Genomic DNA, 23,255 nt, shown 5'->3' on the forward strand with positions numbered 1-23,255 from the left:
TATAATGAGCACTGCATTAATCAGTGTCTCCTTGGCACACATAGAAAAGGCAGCGTTGTGCTATATGGCACTTTAAGAATTTCATCTCAGGCCTGATCCACCGTCCTCCCTTTCCGTTGTTTTACGCGACGCCACCCTCTGGTCATCGCGTCCCGATCGCCCGCGACATCTTATTAAGCCAAGAGCCTGACTGTTTGTAACTGTTTGCGTCCTGTTTCTTGTGCTTTTTTACTGAGGGCAATCATATTAATAATTGATATCAATTGCAACACCCAGAGGAATAAAAATCAATTTGACAAAATAGGGTAATGCCGCGAAGGACTTTGACCTACACACGCAGTAGCCGGCGTCACGAGACTCTAATCATGTATATAATGAGAACTGCATTAATCAGCGTCTCCGTGGCACACATAGAAAAGGCAACGCTGTGCTATATAGCATTTTAAGAATTGCATTGCAGGTTCGAATCCGGCCTGATGCACCGTCCGCCTTTACGGCCGTTTCCGCAGTCTCACGTCGTTTTACGCAACGCCACCCTCTGGTCATCGCGTCCCGATCGTCCGCGAAATCTTATTAAGCCAAGAGCCTGACTGTTTGTAACTGTTTGCGTCCTGTTTCTTGTGCTTTTTTACTGAGGGCAATCATATTAATAATTGATATCAATTGCAACACCCAGAGGAATAAAAATCAATTTCACAAAATAGGGGAATGCCGCGATCGGCGGACTTTGACCTACACACGCAGTAGCCGGCGTCACGAGACTCTAATCATGTATATAATGAGCACTGCATTAATCCGCGTCTCCGTGGCACACATAGAAAAGGCAGCGTTGTGTTATATGGCACTTTAAGAATTTCATCTGCAGCCTGATCCACCGTCCTCCCTTTCCGTTGTTTTACGCGACACCACCCTCTGGTCATTGCGTCCCGATCGCCCACGACATCTTATTAAGCCAAGAGCCTAACTGTTTGTAACTGTTTGCGTCCTGTTTCTTGTGCTTTTTTACTGAGGGCAATCATATTAATCATTGATATCAATTGCAACACCCAGAGGAATAAAAATCAATTTGACAAAATAGGAGAATGCCGCGATCGGCGGACTTTGACCTACACACGCAGTAGCCGGCGTCACGAGACTTTAATCATGTATATAATGAGCACTGCATTAATCAGTGTCTCCTTGGCACACATCGAAAAGGCAGCGTTGTGCTATATAGCACTTTAAGAATTTCATCGCCGGTTCGAATCTGGCCTGATGCACCGTCCGCCATTACGGCCGTTTCCGTAGTCTCACGTTGTTTTACGCGACGCCACCCTCTGGTCATCGCGTTCTCGATCGCCCGCGACATCTTATTAAGCCAAGAGCCTGACTGTTTGTAACTGTTTGCGTCCTGTTTCTTGTGCTTTTTTACTGAGGGCAATCATATTAATAATTGATATCAATTGCAACACCCAGAGGAATAAAAATCAATTTCACAAAATAGGGGAATGCCGCGATCGGCGGACTTTGACCTACACACGCAGTAGCCGGCGTCACGAGACTCTAATCATGTATATAATGAGCACTGCATTAATCCGCGTCTCCGTGGCACACATAGAAAAGGCAGCGTTGTGCTATATGGCACTTTAAGAATTTCATCTCCGGCCTGATCCACCGTCCTCCCTTTCCGTTGTTTTACGCGACGCCACCCTCTGGTCATCGTGTCCCGATCGCCCGCGACATCTTATTAAGCCAAGAGTCTGACTGTTTGTAACTGTTTGCGTCCTGTTTCTTGTGCTTTTTTACTGAGGCTATTTTAAACATAGCGGTTGCTAGGTTATGGCATTGTAGTGGTGGTTGCTGGGTTGTTGCTAGGGTAACTGAGAAGGTTGCTATGGTGTTGCTAGGGAAGCTATGGTTATGCTGAATGAAGTGGTTGCTATGCGGGTTTCTAAAGCAGTCACAGTGGTTGACAATATCAAAGTGGTTGCTAGGTTGTTGCTAGGGTAATTAAGATGGTTGCTATGGTGGTTGCTAGTTTGATGTTATGGTAGTGGTTGCTAGGTTATTGCTAGGGTAACTGACAAGGTCTCTTTGGTGTTGCTAGGGTTGATATGGTGGCGGTTATGCTAAATAAAGCAGTTACTATGCTGGTTGCTAGGGTATTACTATTTTAAACATAACGGTTGCTAGGTTATTGCTAGATTAACTGAGAAGGTTGCTATGGTGTTGCTAAGGTACATATGGTGGTTGCTATGCTAAATAAAGTGGTTGCTAGGTTGTTGCTAGGGTAATTGAGATGGTTGCTAGGGTCGATATGGTGGTTGCTATGTTAAACATAGCATTTTGCTATAGTAGTGGTTGCTACGTTGTTGCTAGGGTATACTAGATAGGGGTTTACTTCTATACTATTTGGAAAAGCTGTACACATAGTCCAACCTTTTTGGGAATGAGGGGTACCTCAAGGACCCGAAATCACATGGAGGGCTACTCATTCGGACAGCCCCTCACCCCTTTTTTGCAAGGTTAATCCTCCTAAATAATAGGCTTATATGATTTTTACTTCTAAATTATCAATATTATGTAGGCCTATAAGCCTTTATACACTTCCAAATTATTATGCAAATTACATTTTTCTCAGATTTTCCTAAATAGTTGATGCAAATGACCGTCAGTATAATTTTCAAGTCATCAACCGTTAGAGTATATAATTCGAATTTTATTGAACAAACCTCCCAATGACAACAGTATTTTTTCAAAAATAAAAAACTCAAAATACACTGTTCCAAATGATTATGCACAACAGAGTTTCAAGACATTTTATAGGTTGTAAATAACTAAAAATGGTTATTTGTTGAATTTGCAACATTAGGAGGTGAAATCAAAAGTTATTTCAATCAAAAACATCTTAACAGGCCAAGTTACATGTTAACATACTGTAGGACCCCTTCATTGATATCACCTTCACAATTCTTGCATCCATTGAATGAGTTCTTGGAGAGTTTTTGCTTTAATGTCTTTGCAGAATAGCCTCCCAAAGGTGCCAGAATGTCAGAATAGCCTCCCAGAGCTGCTGCTTGGATGTCAACTGCCTCCCACCCTCATAGATCTTTTGCTTGATGATGCTCGAAAGGTTCTCAACTACTCTTAAAGCGTTGGGAGGGAGGTTTACCAACGTATATATTCTGCAAAGCTACAGACCAGCTGGTTACGGTTACACATTCATACATTTTGATGCACCTTATGAGTCTAACCAGTCAGAGGATGAGTTTATGAACAAGTTAGCATTTGTGCATTCCTTTATTCATAAATAAACCTGTGTTTTTGTTTTGGGGGATTTATCAGATAACAAATATTTTCCAAAAACCTTGTATCCTGTAATGACAGCAATATTATTTTATCCAGCAAAATGTTACTGGGGGCAGCCGTGGCCCACTGGTTAGCACTCTGGACTTGTAAACGGAGGGTTGCCGGTTCGAGCCCCGACCAGTGGGCTGCGGCTGAAGTGCCCTTGAGCAAGGCACCTAACCCCTCACTGCTCCCCGAGCACCGCCATTGTAGCAGGCAGCTCACTGCGCCGGGATTAGTGTGTGCTTCACCTCACTGTGTGTACACTGTGTGCTGTTTGTGTTTCACTAATTCACCAATTGGGTTAAATGCAGAGATCAAATTTCCCTCACGGGATCAAAAGTATATATACTTACTATACTTACTTATACTGCCTGAAAAAAAGTTTCACTTACATTAGTGAGGCTTTGCACACAACATCTTGACTTGATCATTGCATGTACAGTAGATCTGTGATGAAAAAGAGAATGCTTTTTCTTTCAGTTTGTTCTGAGTAGAAACTTTATTTAATAATAATAAGCTTTATTTGTATAGCACCTTTCATACACAGAATGCAGCTCAAAGTGCTTTACATTTGAAGCATGTAACACAATAATAGTCAGTCAGTCATTATCAATCACTTTTCTTCATTGCTAGGGGCCGTTTATGATCCACTCAGCAACATATCAAAAATATAGAAAATGACATGTCATAAGACTGGCAGCCTTAACTCTCTTACCCCCCACAAGCACGCCATATGGCAACTGTGGCAAGGAAAAACTCCCATATTCCAGGAAGAAACCTTGAGCAGAACCTGACTTAATAGGGGGAGCCCATCTGCTTCTGGCTGGCTGCGCCCTCCAATAGTAGCAGATGTAGAATAATCTGAAAAAGTAGTCTACAGGATAAGATGAGTTAACTAAAAGCTTCCCTGTACAGGTATGTTTTCAGATCTTTTTTAAAAATATTTACTGAACTCGCCTGCTTGATGTACAGAGGCAGGGTGTTCCATAGTTTGGGGGCATAATGGATAAAAGCAGCTTCTCCACTTTGTTTGTGGAGCACTTTGGGTACGATTAAAAGATTAGAATTGGATGATCTAAGTTTCCTTTGTGGTTGATAAGATATTAAAAGCTCAGAGATATATGAAGGTGCTATGCCATTCAGAGCTTTGTAAGTAATTAACATAACCGTAAAATCAATTCTACAGGAAATAGGGAGCCAGTGCAGTTCAGCCAACACAGGGGTGATGTTTTCTCTCTTCTTAGTCTTAGTTAAAAGTCTAGCCGCAGAGTTCTGTATGAGTGCCAATTTCTTTAGATGTTTTTTGGGAAGACCAGTGAAAAGTGCATTGCAATAGTCTAACCTGCTAGTGATAAAGGCGTGAATTAGTTTTTCTGCATCTTGTTGAGTTAAAAAGGGCCGCACTTTGGCAATGTTTCTCAAGTGGAAATAGGCTGTCTGAGTAACTTTACTGATATGGGGCTTAAAACTTAACTCTGCATCTAAGATGACACCGAGGCTTGTTACTTTTGGTTTGACCTGGTGCGCCAAGTTCCCCAGATTGCTAAGAACAATATCTCGCTTTAGTTTTGGTCCAACCAAAAGTACCTCTGTTTTGTCATCATTTAGTTTCAAAAATGTTTTGCTCATCCACTGATTAATGGAGGTTAGGCATGCAGTGAGGGAGCAAAGGCCATCTGGGTTAGTTGGCTCCACAGAAATATACAATTGGGTATCATCTGCGTAGCTGTGGAAGTTTACATTATGCTGACTTATGACGTTTCCCAATGGAAGCATATACACTGTATAGGGAAAATAGCAGGGTACCAAGGCAGCTCCCCTGGGCCACACCAAAAGGCAAGTCATGTTTTTCAGATACATGATCTCCTAGACTGATATAAAAATCTCTGCCAGTAATGTAGGTTTGAAACCAGTTTAGAGCATTATCAGAGAGACCCACCCACTTCGCAAGGCGGTGAATTAGGATGCTATGATCAATGGTGTCAAATGCCGCACTCAAATCCAGAAGAATAAGGATTGAGACTTTGTTTGAGTCAGTAGCCAGTCTGAGATCATTGACTATTTTTACTAGAGCCGTTTCTGTGCTGTGATTTGATCTAAAACCTGATTGGAATTTTTCAAGGATACTTTTTTCGTTGAGGAAGGTATTTAACTGATTACAAACAACTTTTTCAAGTACTTTGCTCAAGAACGGTAGGTTTGATATAGGACTGTAGTTGCTCAGATTGGTATGGTCAAGATTGGACTTTTTAAGTAAAGGTTTCACAACAGCGGTTTTTAAAGCAGTTGGAAATATACCTGTTTCTAATGAGGTATTTATTACCTTGAGAATAAAGGGAGCTAAGCTATCATATACTTTTTTGAGGAATCTAGTAGGGATTGAGGAGCCGGTTTGAGTTATAATTTTACCAAGCTCAGATTAAGTAATAGTGCTAAAGGACCTTAATTTTGGGGGGCTGTTTTTGGGTGTACTATCAAACATTACTTGTGTTACCAATAGCCTCCCTTATAGAAATGTAGAAATTGTACATTTGTACAATGTATAGAAATTGTACATTACCGTTCCAGGGTTTGAAGGCCTTTCTTTTAATTAATAACCAGTTACTATTATCATTCTTGTCGAAAGTTTTGGGGCATGTGTGGAATGAATGAAAACTCATCTTTAAATAAAACAAACAACAGTCTATATCAGTGGGCTCATGTACCACTGCAATGGTTAACTTATCTTATGTGTGGACAGTGTTGATTATAGATACATTGAGAGTCAAAAGTGGCTCTCAATATATCAGGAATGGCACTCCTGGTTCCAGTGCTGTGAGACATGGATGACACATGTTAAATTGTTGTTGACACTTTAACAGTGTGTGTGTTTATGTGTGTGTGTATGAGAGAGAGAAAGAGAGAGAGAGAGCGAGAGCGAGAGAGAGAGTGTGTGTTTACACTGGACTAGGTTGTGACATTTCAGATCCCTCAATACTGAGATTATTTATTTTTTTCTTATTTGATTTTATAATCCAATGTGACAATTTACCAATTTACCCATACTCTAAAGTAAATGGCAAAAATAAAGAGTATACTTGAACCCCTAAAAGTATACTCATTCCTCAACTGTCTAGCATAAGAATCCACCCAAACTCCTATCCCCTAAGGACCATTACAGACTTTGAATGTACTTCACCAAATGTTTTTTACCAAGAAGGCAACGGTAACGGTCAAGACATTTTATTTATCTAATACCAGATGTACAATGGTGCTGTCAAACACTGTACTTTATTTGTCACTTTACATTTCATCCATTGTATCTGTGATTAATGGATCTCAAGATATAGAGGAGAATTCTTTAAGAAGAACATCCTGGCTGAGAGTGTTGAGAGAGACATTCCTCCTCACATTCAGGCTGATGGAACGTACCTGCCCAAAAGAGTACAAGGGGGAAAAGTAAAAGACTGGCAATGTATCAGTAATTAAACAACATTACTTAGAACTTCCTCATCTGTGAAGTTACCTTTCTATGTTGTTGTGCAAGAACATGCACATGGTATTTGGTCACTGGTTTTTTCCTCTACTTACTGTAAACATGGACTAAGCAGTCTCTGTTTCTTTACCTAGTGTTGTGTGTGTTGTCCACACAACATGTCTGTCTATTAAAATCTAGTAAATATTTTCTCAGTTATTAACACAGGTTTATTGGTAAATTATGGCAATGTTCACCATGTCCCTTGTCAGTGTAAACTACAGTGGGCAGTGCTTCGACTTGGCCAGCTTCACTCGCGGTCCGCGCGTGGGATCACGCGGTATCACGCGACTTTAATTTGTATTTTTCCAGTGAGAAGCTGCAACAACCCAAACAACCGGTAGATGGCTCAAGTGAGCAGGGTGTCTCGTAAAAAGAAATGGAGCCTGGAAAACCCTACACAGACTTCACTACAGACTTTAGCAGACTGGTTTAGAAATAATGTAATAGCCAGAAATATGCCTGCCCTGCCCTAATAAAGAAATATTTGGTTAACTGCAAGTGAATCCCGTTTGCAGCCGTAGAGACGCAGGACAAATTAAACATTCTGGTTTTCTCCGAGTGCAACGATGATAGAGAGACATCATTTGGACAAAATATAGAGTATTAACCTCCGTTGCTCAGCCAAATGCCTTCCTGTTACGTACTGTTATCACAGAGTTACAGGCGATAAACGAGTTAACTTCATTAGGGACTGTTCGTTATTTATTTAAGGGGCTACCAGAGGAGTTTTGGGAGCATTAGTCCAAAAAGACGTGACCCTCCCTCGCCAGCAATACATTTTTCTATGACTCTCCAAAGTGATTATGAAAAAATCACTGTCAACTTTTTCCGGGTTTATCGCCTACTGTATTTTAACGTTTTCACATATTTGGCCATAAGCCGTTTATCATAGGCTATCACGAAACCAAACTACAAAGGCGAACACTTTAACAGGGGGAATTAATTGGGCATGAATCATGCTGAACGCTATTTCGCTACCTTAGAATAATAAGGTTCTATCTGCGTTTTGAGTAGGTACAACCGGGACGATTGAAACGGGGACGAATGAAACATTCCGGTTTTCTCCGAGTGCAACGATGATAGACAGTCATCATTTGGACAAAACATGGAGCATATTAACCTCCGTTGCTCAGCCAAATGCCTTCCTGTTACGTCCTGGTATCACGGAGTTACGAGCGATAAACGATTTTTGATGGTTACAAGTTTACTTCATTAGCGGTTTATTTTTTTGGATTATTAAAGAGTGTTTTTCATTTAAAGGTTTACTTCGTGCTCATTCAGTAGAGCATTTAGTGCTCTCCCCAATCCCAGACGTTTACATTGCATGTTTGTTTGTAATGGATGCAACCGCGAGATAGGCTATGCGTTTGACAATGAGTTGTTAACAGAACCAAGACATATAGCCCAGCAGCAATCTAGGGACTGATCGTTATTTATTGAAGGGGCCACCGGAGGAATTTTGAGTGCTTCAGTTGGAAGTTGCATGACCCTCTCTTGCCTGCTAGAAATTGTTCAATGACCCTCCGACAGATTGTTAAAAAAGACATGACCCTCCCCTGCCAATTGTCTTCCGCCCGCGCCACAGCCACACACTTTGTGATAACATTCTTAAATCAATCTTTCCCGTGAGCTTGCATGCTTCCAGTCCTTCCTTTTCAACTGTGTTGCGCCTGTTTGCACAATTTCACAAATAATCATATGTGATTAATAGTATGACAAATAATCCCTGTGCACGGGGACCGAAACAATGCATGCCAACTTTTTCCGTGTTTATCACGTATTTTAACTTTCCCCGCTGTCTTGCCGTTTTAATGTTTTCCCGTAGAATATCCCATATTTTAATACTCTCATAACAACCCTGCCATCGGGCCTGTCTCTGTGTTGCCCTGTTGCTACCCATTGCCCTTCCAACGAAACAGATGTCTTCAAATCATCGTTTTCCTTGCTTGAAGGCGAACTTAGAGTGATGTTAACCTATTTAAGTTTAACGGCGCGATTGTCGTGAGAGCACGATTCATTGGCGCTTGCATGTTCGGCCTTATGTCTACGTGCGCACCTGAGGCTACTCAGCTGCAAGAGAAATAATTTCCCCTCTTTGTATGTTCACTGCAAGTTGGCCTACCATAACTTACCAACTCTGCACTGTAGACTGGCTATTTATATTTTTCTGTGAAATAAGCAAATGTATTTGTTCAACTTTATGAAGCAGAATTACGCATAGGGTACTTGGAACATAATACATTTGACAAAGGACAGATGAATGTTGCTAGTGACAAAATATTAACTTTCAGTGTTTTACGATGTCTTTGTCATGGGGAAGTGTTTTTCCCCATGCATTTATTCTAGGTTACTATCAGTGACTGCCGTGAGAGAAGCGGCTGTGTTTCGTTCATGTCAGTGACTGACGCGAGAGAAGCGGGGTCTGTGTTGTGTTGTGTTGCGTTGCGTTAATTTATTTTCATTGGGCATACCGTGCCTTGCCGTCCACAGCTCTTCAGTTCTGACAAAGCCAAAATTACTCCTTTTGAAACAATGAGTGCAGGAAGCGCGTTTGTATGGTTATATTGCTTGACGGGGGGGTTGTCCCAAGCAGCTTTCAGCCATAAGGCTACTTTGAGAACATTTCAATTCACCCGACACTAATATTCAAAATGTTGAAAACTATTTCGACATAGCCTATAAAGCAGTTTAATTAAATGGAATGTTAGTTGTAAACAAACGAGCTACTTGGTGAGGCTTGGCCTCACAGATGCGCTCGTGCCTTAGATGGCAGGAAAAATCTTCACGATAGGCCTATTAACTAACCACCCGATTCACGTTGGCTGGGGGGAAGGGGGGCCATCAGACAATTGTGCCCAGTTAATCCGGCCCTTCCCCCCAAAAATCACACCTTCCCACCTCTGACAGCTTAAAAGAAGTCAAGAGGACTCCTTACTCACAGACCTATTCACAAACCTGCGGTTTTGAAATCCTATGCAGCTACAGGAGCTTCCAATCGCGAGGAAGCAATTTTGCATTGTAGGCATAACTAACATGCAATAACGCCGCCAACAACAACCAAAACTAGGCTAATCATTGTCAACATGTAAATTAAATGTAACATTATTGTGAATCAAATTAAAATGTTCTCTTTTGCAAACGTAGGCATAGTAACAGAATAATTTAATAATGTTACAAGATACTACATCAATCCGTATGTTTCATTGGGCTACTAGGCTATTTGTTTTGTCTTGATTCATTTAGGCTAGGCCTTTTTATTCAGGGGCCATATTCACAAAGAATTTTAAGGCTAAAAGTAGCTCCTAACTGGCGAATTTAGGAGCAACTCCTAAAAATAATGGGCGTGTCACTCCTAACTTTAGGAATTTTTTCACAAAAAGTAATTCACGAAGCATTTTAGACCTAAAAGTAGCACCTAAGTCTGGGACAGCTTAAGTCGAGAGGACTCCTAATTCACTAAGACCTATTCATAAACAGCTTTTTTGTGGCATTTTACGTTGCGATGTTTTGAAATAGCCTCTGCACAACAGGAGCCACGAAGACTCACTCCTAGTTTAGGAGTTGTCTGAAAGGCTTTGTGAATAACTTTTAAGAGAAAACTCCAATCTAAAATCTTTAAGTGCGATTTAGGAGTAGCCTACTCCTAGTAGTAAGATAAAAGCCTTTGTGAATAGCCTACGGCCCCAGTTATTCATCATCTTCCGTCCTTGTGTAGCGCACGCATTCTGAGACCTGTCACTCATCATCGTAAGGGAGGTGTTTGGAATCATGCCCGCGTTACAATCATCAGCCAATCAGCCAATCAAGGTGGTCACGCTTGCCCATTTACCGAAATTAATGGTCGAATATTACTGATGATCATTGTTACTTAAGAACATGAAGTGTGCGTAGGGTACCAAAAACATCTTGCTCGTAAAAAAGCATCATAACGCACATTCTGGCGGGCCTGTTATTTACTGTAGGCTGCGCAAACCACATGCCTTTATTTTGGGCAAGCCTGCATTCATTCATTCATTCAACCTTTATTTATTCTCGGAGGGTCATTGAGGGAAGCCCTCATTTTCAATGAAGCCGAAATTACAGAAGCGAAGCAAAGCGCTCCACAAACAAGACAACATTCGAGGCCTTCTGTTGAAGAATTTTATATAAAGCCTGCGCTGACAGTAATCCTCCTGCCCCTGATAGGCCTACCACAGCTGTGGATAGTGTGGAGTGTTCAAGTAATAACACAATCCAATGTGTGTCTCAATTGTCCCCCGCTGACCACCTCACACATTTCTCTAGATTTTGCAACGAACTTACATGACACAATGCCATAAAATATGCCAGTTTTAGGACACAGAATAATGTTTGTAATGATACCAGGTAGGCCAGGTATTGTCGAAGGTGCATGGTGAAGTGAAATTCTTACTTTGGAAAACAAACATTTGCCGATATCATCGCCGATCATCAGAATATTGCAACAGATTCTGTGTTCTGGACTGCAGGTAACTTGTTAAACCAGTGGTTATCAAACTTTTATTTCATTCCCCACTTTGATCAAGGGGCATGACTGATGATAGTGGAGATAACGTGTTATCCCGAGGCTTTTGCAAGTCGGCATCTTCGACGGTAGTCTATTAAAAATATAAGTTTTCGATGTCCCAAACGGAGAGCCATACTTTATTGTTTTTAACGATCTCTATGCTACTCACAAAAATGTAGGCATGGGGACATGATGAAGTAGGTTATCCAACTGTCGTGTGTTAAATTATTGTGATTACGAGCCAGTGGTTTTCAAACATTATGCGTGACTCGGACATCTAACTAAATGCAACAGGCTCATATCGTCCTCGCATTCGCAAAATGAGGACCAGTGTTTTGTCAAATTGCAAATAGCTATTCGTTTTAACTATTTTTTATGATAGTAGCCTATACAAAAAAGCACTTCATACTATCTTAATCTTGGAATATGGGGAGGGTGGCGCGTCTGCAGTCAGCCAAATATGAATGTAATTCTGCGGCATAAAGCAGATGTAATTGTTTACAGAAAAATAAAAATGACATGTCAAGCAGTCAATTGACTACATTGCAGTCAAGAAGTAGGGCAAATTAATTTACGAAACCAAAACGTGGGTCATAGTTGTCTAAGCCTCTATTGCGTAGCCTGTTAAAAACGTCGCCAGATAGTATTAAATCGGCAACAACATTGTTTTCTGCAGAAGCCTACCCAAGGCTACAGATTAATTCTGAACAGTTATTTCTCTACTGGCTCAATTATCACACCACTGTTTTGATTTGCGTAGTTGCGTTAACCCCAACACTGACAATAATGTAGACAGCAAATTTCGCCATACCCAAGTAGCCTAAATCGAGGTAATGTTTAATTATGCATGATTTATTTTGTTATTGAATTCGTAGGCTGGGATTACTCTCGGCAACAATTATGTAAGGGACGGCAGGCAGAGTGATGTACAGTGGCAGAGCGACGCATAGTGGCTGAAAGTGGTACTAAAGCTTCACGCAGCTTTACGCCGCGTAATGCGCGAATGAAGTGGTCATTTGAAAGCGATGCCCACTGTAGCATGTTTTCATGCAAACAATGTGTGTGGTATGGAAACTAATGTTCCTGTGAGTGACACAATGGGCCCTGCATGCATTGGCATATTTGTTCTGTTTTTGTTCTATTTACAGCATTTTCCTAGACCCTGCTAAGCCCCAAATGTTTTCAACTGCTAGCAATGCCACTGGATACAAAATCACCTAGAAGCGCACTCAGAGAGTGCAGACGTTCAAGACCACGTAGCTCTGGTCTAGAAATGACCATGTAGCTCTGGTCTCCCTAATGATATCAGATGTGTTTGTGAAATTTCTGCTATTTTGTTCAGTCTGGAATTTTCTCAAGTTCCTTACTTAAGAAAATTCAAACTTTAATGGTGGGTTTCAGAGAAATGCCACTCTGTAGACTAAAATTAGTTTAGTACATTGTGAATTTGAGTGATGTTAGTGTGCTTCAGGAGTTGGCAACCCTCTTCACCCCTCTCTAGTGGCTCCCTAACTTTGTCTACAAATGGAAATAAATAAAATATTTATTACATATCATGGTTTAGCTTTAAGGTGTCCTTATGTTATCAGCTTAAACATCTAGTCTGGTATTATGTGGTTTGTTGTTGATTTTGGCAAGGTTATAATTGTGAATCTTCAATTTCATCTACAAATTAAGTATAATTGTAATTAGTTACATATTTCCCATAGCTGTTGGAGGTGTTAGCTGTTTTATCAGATGACTTTTGGACCAGTTAGTACCAGTCAGTCAGTAATATCAGTCCTCAACAGCAGACAAAGGAGTCTCTAATAGTGCAGTAACAGCTGTCATGCAATTGCTATACATAGTTCATCTCACCCAGTCTATGAAAACATTTACAGTGAGTGAGCTCACAGTCACACACATTCATGACATGCTCTGTCTCTGCATTGTTCTGTCTGTAGTTGAATTAAATTGAATTTAAACTGGGACTGAACCTCTTACCCCAGTATGCTGCTCTTATTCAATTGATGCAAGTTATGGTGTAACACTAGCTCACTAGCTTTTTTTTTTTTTTTCCGGTCTCGGTCTTGGTCTCGTCTCGGTCTCGTCTCGACTTTGTCTTGGTCTTGACTCAGTCTGTCATGGCCTTGGTCTCGTCTTGGTCTCGGTCTTGATAGCCTCTGGTCTTGGTAGTGTCTTGGTCTCGGTTTAGGAGGTCTTGACTACAAGTCTACCTTGCGCTTAGCTCAGTTCATGCAGAATTGAATCCTCAACCTAAATTCTCCATGGCTCCACAAGAGCCTTGAGTATGGAAGGGGAAGAAGAGGGGGAGATATTGCTCTCCAATATTTAGATTTTGGACTGCAATGCCAGTTTCAAGACGCTAGTGCCAGTTCCTACAAGGACAGGGACATCCCTCTCCATTTTCAAAAAACTCCTAAAGACCCAGTTCTTCTTTAGAGAACACTCCTCTCATAGCAACACTTACAACAAGTCTTGCTGATCCTAGTACTCACCAGCCGTCTTAAACTGACACGTAACTCTTAAAAACAGCACTCACTGATGCACTTATTATTACTGTACTCTAATGTTTTTTTTAAATTGTCCTAAAATTGTTGAGAATTGCTCTAAAACTTAAACTGTTTACCATGTTGTTAGTCGCTTTGGCAAAAAAAGCGTCAGCCAAATGTAATGTAATGTAATGTAATCAATCTGGCACACTAGAAATTCAGTGGTTAGAATTGATTATTTTATCTATGGATAGAAATATTGGTGCTGTAGCCTAAATTATTTTGCATTTTAGAATTTTAACCATGCGCACACAGGTGGAATAGTTATGATGATACTGCAATAAGTTTACAACCACAAAACATATTAGCTAAGTTTCACAGTTCAGAAATGGTCAAAAATAGTGTACATTTCAGCACTCCATGAAATTATGCAGTAGTAGTGCTGGGCGGTATACCGGTTCACACCGTATACCGGTGTATATTTTCGTTATGATATGAATTTTTAATATACCGCCATACCGGTGTATTTGATTACACAATGTTTGGAACGCTGCGCCGCGCAACAATGTTTCAGACGGGACTTTTTTCACACGCATGCATGGTGCCACTGGGAGGCATAGTGAGGGTAAACACAAAACACCTTCAGTTTTTCTCCTGAAGTATGACCCTCAAGGCTTAATTTCTCCTTAGGTAAGGGGTTTATTTAAGGGTGTTGCACAGAATACCTTAAATTGTTTCTTTAGTTAAGGAAAAACGTTAAGGGATACTGCATTGAAGGGGATTTACCGTCACAAAAATTCTATTGAGATTGCTGTAACTAGCTGGCTAGTAGGTGATGTCGTTAGTTAGCAACCCACCGAACACAGAGAAGTTTAATGATCTTATCATTTATCTCACCTTAAGAATATTCGCTGAAATTATCCAGGTAGCAAGTAAAGCATGTTATAGACATGGACTGAGCAATACTAGCTGGCTAGTTAGAAATGATCCTGACTGTCATCAGTGCACCAAAACAAACTTTTTTGTTAATGTTTTGCCTAGCGAACCGAACCGAAGCTCATGTCAGGCTAACAAGACATCCGCATCCATATGAAGTTAACGTTAACCTACCACTAACCACACAATAACAATAAGGCATGTTTCTGATAGGCCTATTTGACAGAGTAAGCATATTAGCAGAGAGTTTTTATTTTAAATTGTATAATTTTCAAAAAAGTATAATTATTGCAAGTTGCACTACTTTTTTGTATTGGTTTTATACAAGATGTGCACAGTAATTTGTACAGTAAAGTATTTTGACTGCAATTGCATTCTAATTAGATTCTTCATTAGAATCACGAGTGGCTCTTTGTAAACAGCATCATTTTCTGGGGCTATGCAAAACTGCATTAGGCCTACCACTAGTGTGGAGTTATTCTACATCATGACAGTAAAATAGACCATCCTTAGTCAATGTACTGCAGCAATTCCTCTCTCAACCTGTAGAAAATGCTGTGAACATCTGATTGTGCATGGAAAATACCGTCATATACCGTGAAACCGTAAGAATTTTTAAAAATACCGTGATATACATTTTTGGTCATACCACCCAGCACTATGCAGTAGTGGTTAACTGTGTTATTTAGCTAGTTATCTCAGCCATCTATGCATCCTACATTCCTTTTTCAGGACAGCAGATCAATACTGGGGCAAATACCCCAGTAAAAAGGTTCTGGCCCCTAATGAGCAACTGACAGTGGATCTCGTACCAAGAGGTAGGCAGTTCAGTCCAGTTTAAAGATATTTCAGAACAGGCCTACTGTACATAAACAAACAAAAACTCATTGTTTGAACTGTAGCCTATTTATTATTTTATTAATTGTTTTGAATTGTGTTAGGGACAGCACTAAACATAGTGGTTATGTATGTGTTTTCACCAAAATATATAATATCCCCCAGTAAATAGTCTCTGACTGACTGACTGTCATCAGCAGTTGTAGTAGTACCCGTAAAACTTCAAATAATAGCCGAGTCCCAAATAGACGCCTGTCTCTTTTAAATGCATGGTGTGGCTATAGGTTTGGATTAAAGGACGGACTCAAATAGAGGCCTGGTCTGTTTTTTAGTTTCGGGTTGTATTAAATCTTCAGAATGTCTATCCCGTCAGATCGTCTGTTTAAAGCCCATTGCAGAAAGGAGTTGCAGTGGTGTGAATTAGGCTAGATGTTGCATGTCGTTGCAAGCCGTCGCAAAGCATTCACCATGTCTAGTAACAGTTGCGAATGTTACATCAAGTTGCTGGTTTAGAATGTTACAGCTCATCTCGTCGCGAATCTTTGGTGTGAATTGGGCTTAAGCCAGTATGGTGCAGACTGCGCACGCTAACGTTATGATTAGATGGCATTAAAAGACTGCGGTGGGGAAAAGCTAGAGTTCCAAATTGTATAATAACTTCAAATTTGCAGATAGGCTGATGGTAAGCTTAATTTAATGCTGGCAACAAAACAAAAGGGTTCACGAACGTTATTCTTTATTCTAAATGCGTACCGCCATGGCGATGAAGAGAAAGAAGTAGGCTATGATTTGAAATGTAAGCTGACTGTTGTCAAATTTGGCAAATAACATACGGGAGAAATTATATGGTTCATGCTCTCTCATGCTGTTTCCATTGTGCGGAAAAGAAGGGAGAATGAAACATAGGCACGTTCCACTTTTGCATAAATAATTCCTGAACGATTTTGGTCAGGGCTGATAATGCAACCGTATTGGACAGAGGACAGATATAGGCTAGGTCAGGGGTTCCCAAACTTTTCCACGACAAGGCCCCCCAAATACCACTAGGTTCTGGCCAAGGACCCCCTTGATGTGTTATTAAACCCATCGACAATACTACAGTAAATGTAAAAATACATTAAGCTAATCCTAATAATTATTTTAGCCACAAGCACTACGCGATGGAGTATACAGTGTGTAAAAAATTGCATTTGGGGCTTTCTGCTATATGAGAGCTATCACTCTACAATTATTCCCAGTCATTATCATGGAAAATGTAATGTTCAGATATGCGACAAATTATTATAATGGCATTGTATAACAACCTTCATAGTAATAGGTATATTTAAAACATTTCAAATGTATTTATTTGTTGCTTTTATTTTTGCTTCTAAACTTGCTGCGGGCCCCCCTGGCACCCCCTCGCGGCCCCCACTTTGAAAATCACTGGGCTAGGTTGCTAGTGACAAAATATGAGCTTTCAGTGTGATACGATCTCTTTGTAAATTACGTTTGATTAAAACGTGTTTCATCTGTTCTGGCTATCCCCGCTATTTGGATCTTATTTCACTCAATGAACAACATCTCAACACTAAATGAATGATGATCTGTAATTGTCATCAGATAGCCTAGTCATAAGGGTAGACATTCAGTGTGTTTGAATGAATAATAATTAATTTGATAATATTTCTATATATATATATATATATATATATATATATATATATATATATATATATATATATATATATATATATATATATATATATCTTTGCAGAGGAAAAGTTTTGTGTAAAAGGAATTAAAGGCCTCTCTTATATAGACGCCTGTCTGTAATACTAGCCGGTGCAGTTTGGCAATTTGGGAGAATAAAAGCCCGGGCTATTATTTGGAGTTTTATGGTAACAGGCATTGTATAAAATTAGTTAAACGGCTAGGTTGATGCACAAGAGATAGGTTTAACAACATGGTTCGAATTACGGGGGGTATTGGGGGGGTCCGAATCCCCTAGATGAGACTTGGACTCTCCCAAAAGGGATGAAAATAATAGTTTGGGGGGTACTGAAAAAATGTAATAAAATTTTATGTTATCCAATATTGCATGTAATTAAATGCAGTATCAACATCACATACCAACAATTCAGGACATAATCTAATGAAATACGATTCTGTACCATTTCTCTGGTATGTTACAGATTGTGTTTTTTGCTATAATATAATACTGATGAATTAATACAAATGCACAGTGTAGGCTGCAAAAGCCTGATATACGAATGGGTTAACAAGCAGTGGCCATATATTTGCCTAATATTTCACTGCCTTTGTAACATAGTGATAGCCAACCTTTGAAAAACATTGATCGCTATGGTTTAATCTGAGGTTTCCCTTCCACTCAGCGGCCACGACCATCGCTGCTGCTTAGCTTAAAAGTCATTAGGCCTACAACTACATGCCGTAGGAGGAGTTCCATAGATATACTGACACGGGGAGGGGTTTAATGAGGCGATTTATCATTTTGTGCAGTTTCATTCTTAATGTCTTAACAAGAGTGAGTCTGGCACTAATATTCAGGGAATTTCGCATGTAGATGGTTCTCAACCTTTTTTAAGCAAATGCCCATATACCCCCATAATTGCAACGTTACCTGCAGTTTGTTTGAAATGCTACGTTAACATATAATAAGTCAATTGGACCTGAAAAAAGTGTATTGCTGCACAAGCGTTTTGTGATATAGCAGGCGCACAATCACTAGGCTACATTATATGAAATGCCTAGGCTAAACAACGTGAAGATATTTGTTTTCCAACCGTAAACAAAAGTCGAACAAGTCATTTTTTTCATTTGCTTATGTTAGGCTATAAGTAAAACGAATCAAAGGCAAGCCTTGTATTAGGCTAGGCGAACTTGGCTATTAAACAGGAGACTTTCTATAGCCCATCTGTAAACAATTCTGGGTCTTGTTTGACATTTCTGTGCTATTTATTTGTCTGTATGCTTTTCCATGTTTGCAGTGCACTGCTATACCAAAAAAAATATTTTTTGACTGTGGCAAGCAATTTTACGCACGGGGCGCACCTTGAAACAGTGTTTACCCCTGCCCGAATTCAACCCTTCCCATAACGTGTAGGGTGCATTGTGCTTGCTAGTATGATTAGTTTCTTTTAACTTGTCGGCCAGCCAGCCGCGGTCATATGACCTATATTTTGAAGGAAAATTGACTGTGAACCACAAGTGTGAAATCATGTTTGTAAGCCTTTATAAAATGGAGAGTGACGTCACCATTCAAAATAGCTGTACCCCCCGAAGCACACGGTATAATTCGAACACTATTTAACAATCACTGACCTCAAAGTCCAGCACATATCAGGTGCTTTCTAATAGTCTAGCAAATTCATTTGGTCTAATTATATTGCCTTATTATTTGCATGTTGTTATTGCTAGTTTATTCTATAATTGAATTATTTTGAATTCTATAATTGAATCTCAACTCGTAAAGGGTAAAGTTGCGTGATGACACAGAAGGTTGCAGTTTGGTGAGCTAACTATTTTTTATAGGCTGTAGTTCTGTCCCTTGAAAACCCCCGGCAACAGTTAGCGCATCAGCACGTCTGTCTCGTTCTTTGAGCTAAAGGCTTATGTTATACGTTCTCACCTGAACCTGGGTGTTTTCTTTTTAAAAAGAAAGGTATATCCACCTATGGGGAAACGGACTGTGTGTCAGGGTTTGTTGTACCAGTGTTTCAGTTCACTGATATGAATGAGTCTGATGATCCGTCAGGTCGAATTATTTATTTTGACAGTTAACTGTAGGCAATTGTAGGATAATGTTAACCTACTGTAACCAACTGTGCAACGTTAGACAACATTAGACTCCGTGGTGAATAGGCTTGGCTAATTCAGATATAATTGCCATCATTGTGATTAGGGAATCACAGACTGGTTCTACAGATACTACACCTCTAGCCTACTTTAATGTGTTCATTCGATTAGATTTCATTTTTTTCACTCCATTTTCAGTGGTAGAACGTAGCCTACTCTGACCACCGTTCCCCAAAGTTATCGGCGTAGTAGACTGAACAGTAGACTGAGTTTGAGCACTAAACGATTAAAATTCACAAAATTACAACGATAAGGACATTATTTTTTAGTAAAAAGGAGAATGCTGATATTTTCTCACTTTTGGGAGCTATAAGGCTAATTGGTTCTGACTACCTCAATGAGTTATACTAAGTTAGGCTAACATGGGGGTACATCAGACTGAGTTACTGCACACCGAGACGAGAGGAGAGACAGCGAATATGCAAATTTCCCAAAATGTTGGCGTGCTCTTTTAAGGATTGTAAACTATTAAGTCTTTTGATGGAGATTGTGAATTCTGCACTAAAGGTGAACTAATGAGCGCAGGAGCTTTGAAAAAGAGGACAGTTTTGAAAGAGTTTTGAAAAAGTAGACAAGGTATTAAAAAAGTGTGAAAATTATTGTGAAACATGTAAATCCAAGTACCATTATATCAAATGATTAGCTAAATATTAACAAGAATGATTTGAAATACTATCCCAAATACATCAGCTAATTTGCCTTTAGATTTTAAAGTTTAAATTGTAAAATAAACAGAAAAAACATTATGACTTATACTGTATTACACAACAAACAATGTTCTCCCATGCTTGTCAATTGACCTGAAATGCTATATTAAGCCAAGGATTGATTGCACATAAAATTGCCACAACCACTTTAGAGCAATTGCTGTCTCTGGTGCTAACCTTCCTTTGTCTTACATGTGCTGAAATTTATCAAAAGGTAAATTGACAAAATAGTTTAACAACAACCCGTTAGAATCTGTGTACATGTTCACAATCAGAAGCTAATGTTGTTAAAGTATTTCAATGGAGTTTATTTCACAGGCTTTATTAGATTTATTTTTTCTTATTTTTTTCCTCTATGCCACTGTTTTTTTTCTAGAATCTTGGAATTTCAGCACAAAATATGAACATTTTAGTCTCACCAGCTCTTTGAAGAATGCGGTCTCCTTTGGCTGCTCAGAATATCGCTCAAATTGGTCAAGTCCATCTTGTAGCTTTAGGGTCAGTGTGTCATAATTGGAACGAACAACCTCTAGTACCTAAGGGGAAAAACATAATGTAAAGCAGGTGCACCAAGAAAATCCAAAATATTCAGTGATGGGCATACTAACAACCTCTTGCAATTGACTATTGGATAACAAATTCAAAAAAGTTTTTAAAGTAGTATTCTAGTTCCACTGCAAATAAGAGACTGTTTAGAGCCAATGCAACCCCTGAACATCCAGTCAGTGATACCACCAATTGTGTGAGGAAATGTCAGATGAAGGTTTGTGCAAATATAAAATTCAATGTTTAGACTCAAACTAACCCTTGAAATGTATGCAGCAGTGCTTTCTAAGTTAGTAGTCTCTATAACTATGTACGTGTCACAGCAAGAAAACAAACTAAAACCAATTTTAAGATGACTCAAATCATTCAAGCAATTATTCCATTCCACAAGATGTTGCTGAAATGTCAAAGCTACTGTATCGCTACTTGCCGGCTGTCCACTGTCAACACATAGATTGATTAAAAAAAACTTTTTCAAAGTGCCTTTGTGAAGTTTGCCCAGGAGGTGTTAACAGAATCTTCTACAGCACACTATACAGGGACATTTTTGTCCAAAGCAACTTACAATAACATTAAAATTAACTTTAACATTTAAGTAAAGTCATGTGGGCTAATAATAATAAAAATACTATATTAGTAATGGGTTGAATAAAATGTAACAGAATAATAACAATAACCATAAACATATACAAACTAAAACTTTCATAAGGTACACTGAACTGATGAATTTTAACACTTTTTGAAAATCCCAAAACTTGAACGAAGAGCAATAGGTATCATTCATTCCACCAATGAGGGATCACAGAAGAAGAGTCTTGACTGTGACCTCTTAATGTTGATGGAAGGCCAACATAGCAGACACTCATCAAGGGGACTTCAAGATGACTCAAGATGACAAGATGAGGTAATGTCCCAAAGATTTTTGTTGTTGTTGCCACTGAGCTCAGCACAAAAGACCTAGGATTTATAGCGCGCCGTGGTCAAAGTTCAACATGGTTGAACTTCGACCATGGCACGCACAGCAGCGGCAAAATGGCACTTGCGCTGCGCTTTGCTTGGCGCAGCAGCAAACCAGTTATTGTGTGTGCAAGCCATTGAAAATAATCTGTTTCATAGCGCAGCGCTGCTGTTTGCATGTGCAATGTGAACCCAGCTTCAGAAGACTGCAGTGAGTGAGAGGGGATGTAGGATCATGGAATTAAGATAGCAAGGTGCAGATTCAGTAAGTGTCCTATATGTCATAGTGAGGGATTTGGCAATGTTTTTGAGGTGGTAAAAAGCTGATTTAGTTGTTGCTTTCATGTGGCTGTTGAAATTTAGATCACTGTCAATTATGACACCAAGATTGTTAACAGTATCCTTTGCTTTAAAGCCCTTTAGTTGTTGAAATATAATAAAAATGGACTGCAACATGCTGCCAAGAGACCTTGGGGGAAAAACCGAAATGTAAGATGTAAAGCCAGAACCTTGTGTAAATAATTTTTTTTAGTTTGACAGACACAAATAAAATCACAAGGGGATGGTGAGGGAAATTATTCAGAAATATTTGAGTTCTGAAAAAAGGTGAACCTTGCTTAAACATGTTGCTGCTATGCTTTGCTGCACTTCGCAATTGCTTTGCCTATCCAAGCATAAAAAGAAATGTGGAATTGCTCTCTTGAAATATAACTTTGTACGAGACATAATCATTTTTGAAATGTAACTTTGTATGAGACATAATCATTTTTGGTTACTGAATAACTGAAATGTCCATTCCTGCATTACTCTTGATATCTCTATTATATTGACTTATTGTTTCCATAGGCATACAGTGATTGCTTATTGAATTTATTTTATTTACACCAACTGCACTGGGCCGTGTAACGTATAGTCGCCAGGCACTGATTGACATTGGTTTTATGGAAAACAATGGACTTTTTGACAACTTTTTCACGGAATCAATCTGCCCGAGCGAAATTCTCAGGAATGCCAACTTCAAAAGATGCAAGCGGAGAAAACATTGCGGAAAGCGGGCCGGAGTCCGAAATAGACTCACAACTCGGGCTCACCGCCCGTCGTTGCCAAGTGTCCTATTAGCCAATGTCCAATCTCTGGATAATAAGCTGGATGACATAAGGGCACGATTGAAATACCAAAGAGACATACGTGACTGTAACATCTTCTGCCTAACTGAGACGTGGTTAACACCGTCAGTGCCGGACCATGCAATTCAGCCTGCTGAATCTCTCTCTGTACATCATATGGACAGAACGACGGATTCTGGCAAAACTAGAGGAGGGGGGTATGCATTTTTGTGAACAACAGCTGGTGTGATAGCCGGAATGTCAAGGTACTAGCAAAACACTGCTCACCTGATTTGGAGTTCACATCAGTCATCGTCACCACCATCTATATACCACCTCAAGCGGACACTGATACAGCACTGAAGGAGTTGTCCGGGACTGTCAGAAAGCAACAGAATGACAACCTGGATGCAGCTGTGATTGTGGCTGGTGACTTCAATAAGG

General features: G+C 39.7%; 1 protein-coding gene across 3 annotated transcripts in view; it reads right to left on the reverse strand.

Annotated features, from left to right (window-relative positions):
• Positions 1 to 6,536: 6,536 nt before the first annotated feature.
• The window catches only part of armh3 (armadillo like helical domain containing 3), a 129,388-nt gene continuing 112,669 nt past the window's right edge, over positions 6,537 to 23,255 (reverse strand). For all 3 annotated transcript variants that reach the window (XM_042056163.1, XM_042056162.1, XM_042056164.1), the window contains 2 exons: positions 20,622 to 20,738; positions 6,537 to 6,741 (listed from right to left, as the gene is read on the reverse strand). In XM_042056163.1, the coding sequence (XP_041912097.1) occupies positions 6,649 to 6,741; positions 20,622 to 20,738 (210 nt within the window). In that variant the 3' untranslated portion in view covers positions 6,537 to 6,648. The remainder of the gene's footprint in view (positions 6,742 to 20,621; positions 20,739 to 23,255) is intronic.

The sequence above is a fragment of the Alosa sapidissima genome, chromosome 12 (assembly GCF_018492685.1).
Source record: "Alosa sapidissima isolate fAloSap1 chromosome 12, fAloSap1.pri, whole genome shotgun sequence".
Taxonomy (NCBI): Eukaryota; Metazoa; Chordata; class Actinopteri; order Clupeiformes; family Clupeidae; genus Alosa; species Alosa sapidissima.